General features: G+C 36.1%; 1 protein-coding gene across 1 annotated transcript; it reads left to right on the forward strand.

The window, feature by feature from the left end:
* On the forward strand, positions 1-11,873 carry LOC116178505 (modular serine protease-like). The gene is made up of 10 exons (XM_031498015.1): positions 1-231; positions 4,321-4,414; positions 7,079-7,210; positions 7,283-7,497; positions 7,544-7,753; positions 8,208-8,360; positions 8,413-8,534; positions 8,585-8,761; positions 11,385-11,547; positions 11,613-11,873. The coding sequence occupies exons 1-10, from the start codon at positions 189-191 to the stop codon at positions 11,819-11,821; spliced, it is 1,518 nt and encodes a 505-aa protein (XP_031353875.1). The 5' UTR covers positions 1-188; the 3' UTR covers positions 11,822-11,873.
* Positions 11,874-13,792: the final 1,919 nt, after the last annotated feature.

A 13,792-nucleotide genomic window follows, 5' to 3' on the forward strand; every position in this document is an offset into this window, starting at 1 on the left:
TTTAACCAGATGTCTACTTAACATTGGAAGCTTACTTACTATAGTCATACAATAATCTACTCGTGCAAAAACCTGTGCAAAAGTGAATTATGTTAAGTGCCTGACAGTGATACCGCTATTTCATGTGTTCAAAGTTTGTGTACAATTACACTGACTAAAAAATTAAAAAAAAAAACATCAATGAAAATATGGGAGTGTACTGTATGATCCTTATTTACTTTGCAACTATAAGTAAGTAATACATAGAACCTATTACATACCTACATACGCGCGTTGTAAATGAATTTCGTGGTCGTGGCGCTTGTTAATATCTATCATCATAGTGTAACGTAAATTTAATTACTTACGTCGTTAAATAACAATAAATTAACAATAAATGTATTGAAATGAAATGAATTAATTTATAACAGTAAAATATTATTTATAACTTACCTACAATTTATAACATAAGCGCATCGAAATACGAACTGAACCCACATGCGCTTCATTTTTATACAGTGTGTCTTAAAATTGAGTAGAATAACATGGCTATCTTTGTTATTCGATTTTGGAGATATTGACATCAACTTCCTTATTTTAAATGGACGCCTTATTGGAATTTTACGTCACTGGAGAGGCAAAAAAATTACAAAACCATCGATACTAATTTCATTTGGGAATCAACCTTCCATTTTTGTCTCGAAGTTTACAATGTACTTCATATGGCAATAATTCCATGGCTGATTGTGATTGAAACCAAATTCGTTTCATTATTGTCACGCATAGTCACCATCGACACGCCCAATTTCTGTTGCAGGTTTTCCACGTACTCGTTCCCCACAGTTTCTTCCTGGCCAGGTCTGGTACCAAACTGAAAATCGCGCGGCAACCGGATTTCTCTGCCATACAGCACCGAAGCTGGGCGTTGTCCTGTAGTTTCCTGCACCGCAGAACGGTTTGCCATGAGGGTGAAATGCAGATATTGATCACAATCACTCTGATGGTCGGACACAACTTTTGACAAGTACTTCCCCATTATCTTATTCATACGTTCGACCATTTCGTCTGACTGTGGGTGTAACGCAGTCGCTTCTTGATTTGGTAGAGCATTATGCTTCTGTCCATTTACTTAATTTCCTGAATCTGTCTCCGGGAAGAGGCCCGCGATATCAATGGCTATTCTTTCAAATGGGCTACCCACATTGTATTGTCTCATTTGATGCCTTCTTCTTTCCCCATAGGGAGCGGCGACCACAAAATACATTAGCATCGCAGTGTCGAAATTTAAAATGACTGCACTTTGAGAAAAGCTAATTTGTTCCAAAAGTTTTAGCCTGACAGCGTTGAGTGCTACATTGACCCCCCTCCGCCGAGAGTCATAGTTGCTCCCGCCGTTTGCCCGCGTTTTTTTTTTCTTCACGTTGACATTCAGAGCACAGGACAGAAATCTAAAATAAGTGTCGAAAAATACCGTAATACTGTACAAATTCAAAAAGTAGTAGTAGACGATTTACAAAAAGCGAATTTCCACGTTAACAGTCCCCGAAAAAATTAGTTACTCCAAGAACGTTAACACTGCGCATGCACAACCTATTCTTAGCGTATAACATAATCAGTAAGCACAAAAATCTGATACAACTGAATACCAAACGATCTTCGAGATCATCATGCATCCATCAATTTTGCAACACACCTATGGGGTTGATTCTGTCCCACCAGATCAACAAAGAAGTCTCGCGGCAATCGAAGACAACCTACCTCCAAAACCGAAGAGAATCTGTAGTCTGGACCCGACTGCGAATAGGCCATACACGATTAACTCATTTGCATCTTATCACTAAGGACGACCCTCCTTATTGCGAACGTTGTAAAAAAATTATCACTGTCAAACATATAATATTAGAATGTACAGAATACACTAATCAAAGGAAATTGTATAGCATACAAGATAACTTAAAGGACGCCCTTGGTGAGGGACGCTCAAATACAATGTCATTCCTCAAAAACATATCTTTATTTGAAAAAATCTAACCGTACAAGAGCTAATGGCCTATTTTGCAGTCGAAGCTCTTTAATTATAAATAAAAAAAAAAAAATAACTTGTAAAACAACTTTTTTAATTTGGTATTAGTTTTACTTTTATTCGAGATACCAATACAGTGAATTTTTTTTAAATGCGAACATAGGAGTTTGCATGCAATGTAATTTCCCTATGTTCGATTTTTAAAAAAAACACATCAATCTATTGAGTAGTTCAAATGACCGGTAGATACAATTCACAGCTGTTACATTTTTAAAAATACCGCCGTCCAATTTAATTACGAAATCGGTTAGGTTATTGCTTAGAATGTCAAGGAGGACACTTCGAACATTTTATTGTAATTGTTTTCGGTATTTATTTTCTTATTTTCTTCATTTATGTATTGAATAAATAAAAATTAGTAGAATACCAGGTGCACATGACCTACAAATAATTGAAGGTTGGTTCACAATGAGATGTGGTGTCAGTGCGTGGACTGTGAGGTCAAGTTATCGTAGGTTTAAGACAAATGTATCCTAAAGTTGCTATGGCCTCACAACGCTTCTTTAAAAAAATCTTATCGAGTGCTCTTCATCACACACAAAAGCTATGAGCTGCTGTCATAGTCACACAAGTTGTGCGTTTTGGGAATGTGAACCGCGCACACCTCATAGATTGATGTGTTTTTTTTTTAATCGAACACACGGAAATTACATTGCATTCAAACTCTTATGTTCGCATTAAAAAAAAACTCACTGTATACAGAGTTCTATTTATTAAGAAGTAGACATAGGGATTTATGCGTATTGTTTTTCCCTACGTCTACTTCTAAATGACCAAATCACTTGTGACGGGCGCCTAATTTTATGCAACCAAAATTACTTCTTAAAACAAATAAAGATCTACTTGTCATTATTAATTAATTTGAATATTGTTGCGTTGGCTTCCGTATTTTTATTTTCGTTCGTGTCGTATTCAACTGAACAAAAAGTTGATATTGCCAATTAGTATGGTGCCGGTAATAGTAAGAGTTTTATTTTCTGTTAAGCCAAAGCAACAATATTCAAACTAATTAATATGACAGTGAAACGTTTTTTTTTGTTTAAAAAAATTATTTTGGATGCATAAAATTAGTCGTCCTTCAGAAGATATTTTGTATTTTAAGATATAGGGAAAAACAATACACATAAATCCCTATGTCTACTTCTTAATGAATATCACTGTATACAAAGTTTCATTTAAATATCTAAACAACAAAAAATGCGTACTTATAGTTATCAACGTATTTTTTTAATTAGTCTGCATAGTTGCTTGAGGTTTACGGGATACAAAGAAAACCGGATACTCATTATATTCTTTGTAACAAGAACGATAAAAATGAACCAGCTTTTTTTGAAGGTTTGGTCAGTTTTTAGACTGTATCTTTTTGGTTCGTTAGTCTACATAGCTGAAAAACAATAGTGACCTTTCTTATATTCTTAAGAATATACGTACCAAGCAATCCGATGCTTTTAAACAAATTTATTGTGCACACGGATGGCCAGACAAACGGACAAGCGGACAGACGGACATACAGGCAACAGACATACAAACAAACAATAAAAATTATAAACTACCTCGATGACCGTTAATAGACAATAGGAAAAGGTGTAACATTATGGTACATGTAAAAATTGAGTTTTTACTATAACTTTTTGAGTAATAAACCTAAAAAAATTCCTTCCTTGTTCCTTGCTTCCTTCCTTGCCTCGACGTCGAACCAGATAGCGAAAAAGTATAACAATAGTTCGTATAAAGATCTAGTAGCGGCCGGGCGGGCGGACGGACGAAAAAATGGACAGACGGATGGAAAGACGGACGGACAGACGGACGGACAAAATGGCCACAATAGCGCATGTTTATTTTTATGGAAATGCGCTAAAAAGGAGAATTTTAGATTGGAATTAAAAAAAACAACTGAAGACTATTAAGTACGTACCGTATCGACAGTATCCCCAAGTTTCCCTTCACCTATCGATCGCGGTCGAGTACGTTATAATGGTCACCGACACCGTTGTCTTTTCGCCTTGAACAAAACTCATAACTTTGTTGTACTCATAATATACGAAACCATAAACATGTCCAATCTTAAAATGTGTTCCATTTTGTAGTAGTTTGTGTAATTTTGTAGCCATCTGCAAATTAGAATTTTTTGGGCGCCTTAAATTGCTAAAAGCAATTAATGGAGCATGGACAATTCCAATTTCATATAAAACGATAAGCTCTTTTATATCATTAACACTATAACAGTGTTTTGGTTAATTAACTTAACTTTGTTTCAGGTGGAGAATTTGTGTGCAGTAACCCAAGTGGATCCCAAGAAGCTAGAATACATGATACTCTCGAAACATATAGACGCCAATCTACACAATGCAAGTACGTATTTGTTGAACTATATGCAAAAACATACCCGCTAAAAGCGTTTTGATGAACTTTGTCATCATCGGGTTGTAATTAAACAATGAAATAAGACGTCGACATGTTTAGAGACCTTGGGGGAAAACTAAGTTAATGTTTATATTATGCATTCACTTTTTTCGACAATAATGGCGGTTTCCGTTTTCCTCCTGGCTTTCCTTTAATAACGGACGATCAAAAATGAGTTGCTGTCTAGTGGCCTTTGTTCAAATTAAGTATGATTTCCCATGTAAACAAAAATTCCAAAGGTCACTCGACAGCAACTCATTTTTGATCGCATAGTATTGCGATCCAACTGATACTATACAGGGAGATTCGCGTAGCCCGTCCGTTAGAAAGTTTTTAAACTTGCCGTTGAAATAGAAACTTGAAATTTATTTGACAGCCATAAACAAACATTGCAAATTGAAAGAAAAAATTCAAGATGGCGTCGCTTCCGTAAATACCGGAAGTTGGCGCGAAACATAACTTACTATACCATATGTCGATGTTTCTCTAAAAATTCAAGATGCAAGATCCATTCAAAAATCCATACTTCCTAAACCGTTCAAGGTTAAGTGAATGCTCTTGTTTATAATCGAATCCTTAAAATTGAAAAGGAAAGGGTTATTTAAGGTCACGCAGTTTACTTTTAAAGTCCAAAGTTATGAGATCAATAAAAGGGGGGTTTCATTTTACTGGGAGACCCAATAAGACTCTTCCTCGGTCATATCTCGGGAACCGTTCGTCGTATGACTTAGGAGTAAAAAAATTATTGAGTAAATCGGTCATGAAGAATCGCTGGAAAATATTTTCAAGTTCTAAAAATGACCACCAGAGGGCGTAACTGCCACCAATTTTAAAATTGCATTTTCTTTATACTTCGCATAATAAACTAAACATTCTTTTTTCACATTTTTAAAAAGAATCAGTTTATCTATCATTTTTCGTAAAAACAAAAACTCAGTTATTTCAAAGACAAAGATGGTGTGGGGCGTTCAATTGTTTTTCCAATAACCTGCTTTCATTTCTTAACCGTTTGACAGATTTTAACAAATTTGTTATGGTTGAAAAGAAAATTCCTTGGGCAATGAGAATCAACCAAAATATAGTTAATTTAGTTGAATCCTTCTCCACCAGGGGGCTAGTTTTGACACTATGACCCAAAATCCTAAAAAAATCAAAAAATCAAATGGAATGATATGACTTTTTCTTTATGAAAAAGTAGCCAAAAAGCATCCAAAAAGGCCAGTGAAAACCGTTTTTCCAAATCTCGTTCCTAACCTCAAATATTAGGAAAATAAGATTAATTAATTAATTAATAAAAATGCTTAAATTGTATCTTAAATTTACTTTTTACGTATTTCCGGTATTTGTCGATGGCGCGAAAGAAAAGCACCCTACACTTTTAGGTAGGCCTTGGAAAATTAAACAAATGAAACACGATGCATTATAAAATAATAACAGCCGTAATTTGTACCTAAATTATTCTGCTGTGTTTACATTCAGAAAGTGCAGTTTTTTGAATTTGTAATCTTTTCTAAAATGCCGATTTTTAACCAAGAAGCATTTAATATGCTGGCGATATATTTTGAGTATTTTCAAAATGCGACCATCGCTGCCCACATCTTCTATTTGCGTTATCCGAATCGACCACGAACCATCGCCGCCAGCATATTAAATGCTTCTTGGTTAGAAATCGGCATTTTAGAAAAGATTACAAATTCAAAAAACTGCACTTTCTGAATGTAAACACAGCAGAATAATTTACAAATTACGGCTGTTATTATTTTATAATGCATCGTGTTTCATTTGTTTAATTTTCCAAGGCCTACCTAAAAGTGTAGGGTCCTTTTCCAAACAATCTTTCGCGCCATCGACAAATACCGGAAATACGTCAAATAAGATACAATTTAAGCATTTTAATTAATTAATTAATCTCATTTTCCCAATATTTGAGGTTAGGAACGAGATTTTGAAAAACGATTTTCACTGGCCTCTTTGGGTGTTATTTGGCTACGTTTACATAAAGAAAAAGTCATCATTCCATTTGATTTTTTAAATTATTTTTTTAGGATTTTGGATCATAGTGACAGAACTAGCCCCCTGGCGGAGAAGGATTCAACAAAATTAACCATATTTTGGGTGATTCTTCTTTCCTAAGGAATGCTCTTTTCAACGATACCGAATTTGTTAAAATCGGTCAAACGGTTAAGAAGTGAAAGCAGGTTATGGGAAAAACACCATCTTTGTTTTTGAAATAACTGAGTTTTTGTTTTTACGAAAATAATCTGGTGGCCATTTTTAGAACTTGTTATACGACGAACGGTTCACGAGATATGGCCGAAGAACAGTCTTATTGGGTCACCCGGTACAGTTAGCTACTACTTGAAGAAAAATTTTCTACTCAGTGGAGTATTTGTTTTTAATTTTGTCGCGTTAAATATGGTACAGATAGACAGACGAACGGACAAAACGGATAGGTATAAAATAGCAATTTTTTCTTTTTAAAAGGTCCCCTAAAAATTTGCTTCTACAAATAAAGCGCTCGTGATTCGTTTTGGAACGCACCGCCAATGCAAAATTGGCCAGATTGGGGATGCCGTGTGTTGGAAAGACTTCGATAATCTTGCAATTTTTTAGGAGTGACCAATTTCATTGTGATTCAAACGATTGTATAAGTAAAGAAAAGGTGTGTGATGGTAAAGCTGATTGTCCAAACTCTGATGATGAAAAACTGAAAGAATGTGCGGAAGTTACAAAGGAGCCACCACCGTAAGTAACATTCAACTATCCAACAGTAATCTTCGTATATCCATAGCAGATGATTTATCTGTAATTTTGCAGAGGCGCTTGTTTAATCCCTAATCATCCGAACAATGGAGAGTACAGACTTGGCCTGGGAAATTCGACACCTGGAGAATATGCCCCAATGTACAAAGTTTTAGTCTTGCAATGTGAAGAACCTCAATATAAGCCGTATCCTCCTGCGCTTGGTGTAGGAGCAGATCTACCATTGTGCATAGACGGCAAATGGTCCCCGACCCCACCTACATGTGCACGTACGGTGGTATCAAAAACTCCTATCAATTTACAATCCTATTCCAGCGGCATGCAAACCGTTACAGTCCACAACAACAACAAAAGTTACATGTAAACATGGTGACAAAATTTTGGATAATTGTGATAATCCTGTCCACAATACTGTTGCGGTCTTCGAATGTGAACCGTTTCATGAAATGCCAGAACTCTCTCTGAATCCAGATATTCTTTGTTTAAATGGAAGTTGGGATTACCCTGTTCCACAGTGCCTTCCAGGTTAGTGCAGATATTTACAGTGGGATTTGCGTTATGAAAAGGAGAGCTATTTTATGAGATGGAGGATGTGGTAAGAAATTGAAGATGCCCAAATTTTTAATGTGAGGATTGAGGAAGACAAGGGGAAAGATGAATGATACCTATCCATTTTTTGTTATTTGCTATTAGATACTATAGATACAATACGAAAATTGTAAGCTCTATAGAGGGACTGCTTTAATTTAGTAACAGTTCACGCTTCTACCCCACTAAAAGTGGTGTAAAACAGGCATTTTTTAATTGTCTTGATACGGCTAAATAACCTTTCGGTTCCGTACGTTTTCATTGAATACCCTGGTTGTATTCGGAACACAACAGTGACGCATCGCACGATAACCCAAAACGGATGGAGGGATGGTTTCGCAAGCAACCTTTCATAATATTTGTATTTTCTAACATTCAGCTTGTATTTTAGTGTGTGGTCACAAACGCCCCAAAAACGTACCGCACCTGGTTGGAGATGTAACTGAAAAAAAATCGGATTATCCATGGCATGTCGCTGTATTCAACGCTACCAATGATAACATATGTGGAGGTTCAATAATTAGCCAACGACTAGTGCTCTCAGGTCTTTAATTCGAAAAAAGTTGCAACTTTAACATTAACTGTTTTTATTCCAGCTGCCCATTGCTTTACAGATCAAGATGGAAAACTATACCCTTTTGAAGATTATAAGATAGTAGCAGGCAAATACTATCGTAACTATGACGACCCTAGAGATCATGGAGCTCAAGAGTCTGCTGTAAGAAGAAGAACAATTTAACTTCGTAAAAGTTACAAAAGTGCTTTTAGATAGAACACATTTACATTGCACCAAAATATAAAGCAATGTACAACTATTACGAGGCGGATCTTGCCATCATTGTTTTAAAAGAACGCTTGAAAGTTACTGGTGACGTACAACCTGTGTGTATTGATTGGAGGAACCAATTTGAACAGCAGCAACTCGTAGAAAATAATGTAGGAATCGTAAGTAATAGTACTTTTCATAATCATTTATCACTTATAATTGCACAAGAGGTTTGTATTTTACCGAGTAAATTTGGGTTGTTTAGGTGTCGCATTTTTATTAGTTGACAGTTTTTCTCGTCTAATTGCTAGGCAACAGATTTTCATTACCTAAACAACCCAAATTTACTCGGTTTAAATACAAACCTCGAGTGTAATTCGGCAGGACAATTTAACGAACAAGAAATTCACCAAACTAGTCAATTATGGACAGATGTCAAACCAGTCCCATGGGAAAGGATAATGCGATAATTGGTTCGAAAATTAATAAGTGAAAAAACCACTAGTGCATTTGTCGCTGGAAAAGTTGCAGGTAACTTTTGCCGCTGTCAAAGTGACAATTTATTGCACTGCGGCTTATGCGATTTTTTATACATGAGTTGAATTGTCACTTATAATTGCACAAGAGGTTTGTATTTTACCGAGTAAACTTGGGTTGTTAAGGTAATGAAAACCTGTTGCTTAGCAATTAGACGAGAAAAAGTGTCAACTAATAAAAATGCGACAGCGAAGGTCGCCTGCCACGTGAGCGTTGTCCTTGGAAACTAGGTCAAAGTAGAAGTCGAATGCCACGTGGCCGGTTGCGGTGGAAATTGGGTCAAGGTGAAGGTTACGTGACACGTTGGCGGTGACCTTGGAAAGAAGGGCGCGGTAAAGCTCAAAGGGCAAGCTGTAGTGATCGTATTTAAATTTTTGAGGTGTCAAATTATATTTACAAAGGTAGTGGGCTCAATGGATGTGGTGTTAAATTACATTTCTAAGCGCATTAAGGCCCCATAGTGTAAGTCAACGACCCTAATTGTGGTGTTAAATAATATTTTCAACGCCATCCAGATTCAATGTCCCTCATTGTTGTGTCAAATTACAATTTCAATGGCATACAAAGTCAAAGTCATTTCTTCATTTACCCCATCAATTTTCAAGGCCACCCGAGGTTTTTGGCCCTTTTTTGTGGTGTCGAATTGCATTTCCAAAATCATTCGAGGCCATTTCTTCATTTACCCCATCCATTTTCAAGGTCACCCGAGGTAATTGGCCCCTTTTTGTGGTGCTGAATTGCATTTACAAAATCATTCGAGGCCATTAACTCAATAAATTTTCAAGGTCATACGAGAGCATTGACCCCACTTGTGTGGTGTCAAATTACATTTACAAGGTCACCCGAATGCATTGATCCCATAAATTATTCAAAGACATCCTATGGTTTGGCCACCTAAATTATAAAGGTCATCCGAGTGCTTTGACCAAACGTCAAACAAGAAGAACGATGGAATTTGGCCTGAAAGGATAATGTCACCCACTGCTCTTCACGTTTCATTTCTCTTATATGTATTAATGTATTTTTTTTTTCTCTTTTGTTATAATGGTAAATAAATAAATAAATAAATTTCGCTAAAAATTCCTGGAGTTTAAACCCATTGTCTCCGTTCAGTTTTTGGCATAGATCCTTTAGTTGCTGGGTTCTTAATCCATCCATTCCACCAGATGACCTGTTTGGAAAAGATGATAAAGCTTTAAAAATTTCTTCTGGTGTTATTTTGGTGGGATTTTGGTAGATTTCAGTATTTGGCAGTGTTTTGTTATCGTGATTTGGAGGATTAAAAGTTTTCATCTTTCTGGGGCGCTTTCAGAGGTGAGGAGGCGCTTCAAATTTGGATTTTTTTTGGGGTGTTTTTAGTTTGGTATTGATCCTCCGTTCCTCCTCTACAATTGCTTGTGGTCATCACCAACGCACCTACAAACCGTGGAATCCTCGAAGTGCCGATCCCTTAATCTCAATACCCACCCGCTTGACGAGAAAGTGTCCGTTTTTGGTCCCTCTCATGGATGAGCCCCGTAACCCCAACGGCATTTCTCTGATTTTTGTCGTTCCACATTTAGGAGCATTCAGGTACGTTCGACTTCCTAGCTTAAAGTGCTAATCTCGTCGAGATCTAGTCTCAGAGTTTTGGATAAATTGTTTACGGAAACTCCTATTGAATCAAATTTGTTGAAGAATTAAATTATTGTTCGCCACAAATCTCAGTGATGATGATGCTGTAAATATTCTTATCATTGTTTTTGTTGCTTTGAATTAGATTCATTTACCAGATTTGCAGGGGTTGATCTATTTCTCTAATAAACGCGCTCCTAGAGAGTTTATAATTTTGTGGTGTCTCTCCGTCTGTCCGTCCGTTAGCACGATATCTCGATAACAAATGGACCGATTACCATAAAATTTAGTAGATGGATTCTTTATCAAATTTTTAGATCGGAGTTCGTGAATTGGCAATGTAGCCCAAAAAATAAGGAAGGCCCTTTTGACATCTCCGTGAGTTATGAACCGAATTGCATGAAATTCAATATGCGTATAACTTCAGCCATGTAAAACGCAATTCCAAAAATTGAGCTTAATGGATCAACATTCACAGTGCTCTTTTCGCATCTCGACCATTTCTAACCCGAATTGCACGCCAGTTTCAGTTTTGCGCCTGCGCAGTGCCAACTTTATTATTTATGGAGGCACATGCTATGCTACCCAGGAGCTCGTTTTCTATATTTGTTTAGTGATTGCAACCGTTTATATAAAGTAATCGTATTGCAGGTTGTCGGCTGGGGTCAAACAGTCCTTGGTAGTGAGCCCTCCATGGAACTAAAAGCATTGCAAGTGCTCTACAAGCCGTACTCGGATTGTTATGATCAAGTTCCACCTGAGTTTAGAAAATTTTTAACTTTCGACAAAATATGTGCCGCTTATTTATCTGCAAGTAAGAACGCATACAACATTCGCTCATACATATATACATATACCAAAACTTTTAACTTTTTTTAGAACAACCAGTTTGCCTTGGTGACAACGGAGGTGGATTGACTTTTCAAAGGAATCAAAACCGATTTTATCTTAGAGGCCTTGTAAGCACATCTCCATCATCAACAGAAACTGGAACAGTAACCTGTGATGAAAATCAATATCCTACATACACATTGATATCTAAATATATAGAATACATAAGAAGAATTGAAATTCAATATAGATCGTAAATTGCATGCGTCAATTTTATATTTTTACAAATAAAAATTAAAATAAAGTAAACAGGTTTATTTCACCATTAATTTGAGTTTGCCCCATAATTGAAACTTATCGCATAAGTGTGTTTAAATGCTTCATATCAACCAAGAAAAACATATACTGTTTCACATTAAGGTAAACGTATATACTACCTCTTAAGAATTATGTTTTGGTGTAGACTAACCTTTAAAGTGTTAGCATAATTGAGAAAAGATTTGCCCATTTATCATTAGAGATGATATAACAAAACTGGAAACGGAAAGTAAAAAGGTTACTGCCCCTGTCAGTGACGCCGTAATTGAGATTAAACTTTCAAACTGTAAACCTTTAATGTTAGTTCGAGTTTCCGTGGTCAATCGGTCCTGAGTACTGCCACTTATCTGTGTGGGCGTTAGAATTTCAGTCGATGAAAAGGACGTGGGGTATATTTAGATAGCTCTTTGAAAGAGTCTAACCTCGTCTGCCGAAAACTCCCTTTATACGACCTAACCGACGTTTTATCTCTAAATTGCAAATCTTTATCAAATATGTACGCATCGTTACCGCTTTTTATTTCCAGACAGAATTGTTCACGTTCGCTATGAAGTGGTATATGTGTAAATTTTCCTATGTAAAACAAAACACAAAGTCAAAACCAAATCTTTGAAATCGGCTGAGCGACCACCTGTTACTGAATTTAAAAATTGTACCGGAACAGTCTTGCGCCGTCAAATTTGTCATTATAACATTGAAGATTGACCTATCTCTTGTTTTTGGAGTTAAATGCACTGAAGATGATCATCGTAAACCAACAATTAACATAAATCGTCTGAATTCAACAAACATTTTAAATAACGTCACGATCATACAAGTATTTGAAAAGTAAGTTTTTTTTGTTGTGCTATTAACTTTGTTTCGGTTAGATTTAATTTAGGTAGTATAGGAGAAAGACAGGGTTTAGTTTTAAATTTAAGATGTTTGTAAGTGCTTTTAAATTTTGTCACGCGTGTTTACGAACGCAGTAAATTTAGAGTCTTGTGGAATTTGGATATGCCGAGTGTGTTCTTTAAAAATTGTTTGTGATAATAAATGCAGTTATAATTGATTTTCAGTGGGGTAACAATGCCATTTATTGATTGATATTTCAGTATTTTGGTCCACTATGCTACCAGATGGTTCACTTAGCAATACTTTTGATTGCATTTTATGAGTAAACCAACTAGAATACTTAAAATTGCTGACGTGAGCACACTTAATAAATAAACGATAAATAACTAACATTACAAGATTTTAAAATCGGAATGAGAACACTTTGTAAATTCGTACTGTAGAAATATATTTACGACAGGGCGTAGATAGTTTATGCCCTTATAGTTATTTTTAAAATCAACACTTGCGTAAACAGAGCTCCAGAGAAGTCAGTCGCCGAAACTGAATAAAAATAAAAAATATGCAATATTGTCGAGGATTTAAAATTTTTTCAAATTCAAATTCACCCCAGGAACATTTCAAAGTAATTGCTTTTCATTCATTTTTGATTAATTGAATTGGATTTGAACGAAACACATCTGGACATATTTGAACTTCCAAGAGGTGACCATAAAGTGTAGAATTCATTGTTTTAAATTCGTTTATCGGTAGCTCCTTAGAGGTGTTGAAGCAAACGTCGTTTGGTTGGAGTGTGGCGGGTGTCATTTGAAGCGCGCTTCATTATCATGTCGGTTGAGCCCAGTCCCAGATTTTGATGACGTCGAGGAGCCGAGAAATTGATTAAATAAAGTTTTAATTTTGAGCAATATCGTAAGGGGAAGAGGTGGGAGCGGTATGTAGGAGGGATCTTTGGCACCATTTTGCGTTATACCGTTTGATTTTAAGGTACTATAATACTCGAGATTAACCGCACCGGCTCTACCGAAGGTTCCGAAGTTGAAATTCATGTAACTGCTGTTGGTCACTTTGGTAAT

The sequence above is a fragment of the Photinus pyralis genome, unplaced genomic scaffold, assembly GCF_008802855.1.
Source record: "Photinus pyralis isolate 1611_PpyrPB1 unplaced genomic scaffold, Ppyr1.3 Ppyr1.4_LG8, whole genome shotgun sequence".
NCBI classification, from domain to species: Eukaryota; Metazoa; Arthropoda; class Insecta; order Coleoptera; family Lampyridae; genus Photinus; species Photinus pyralis.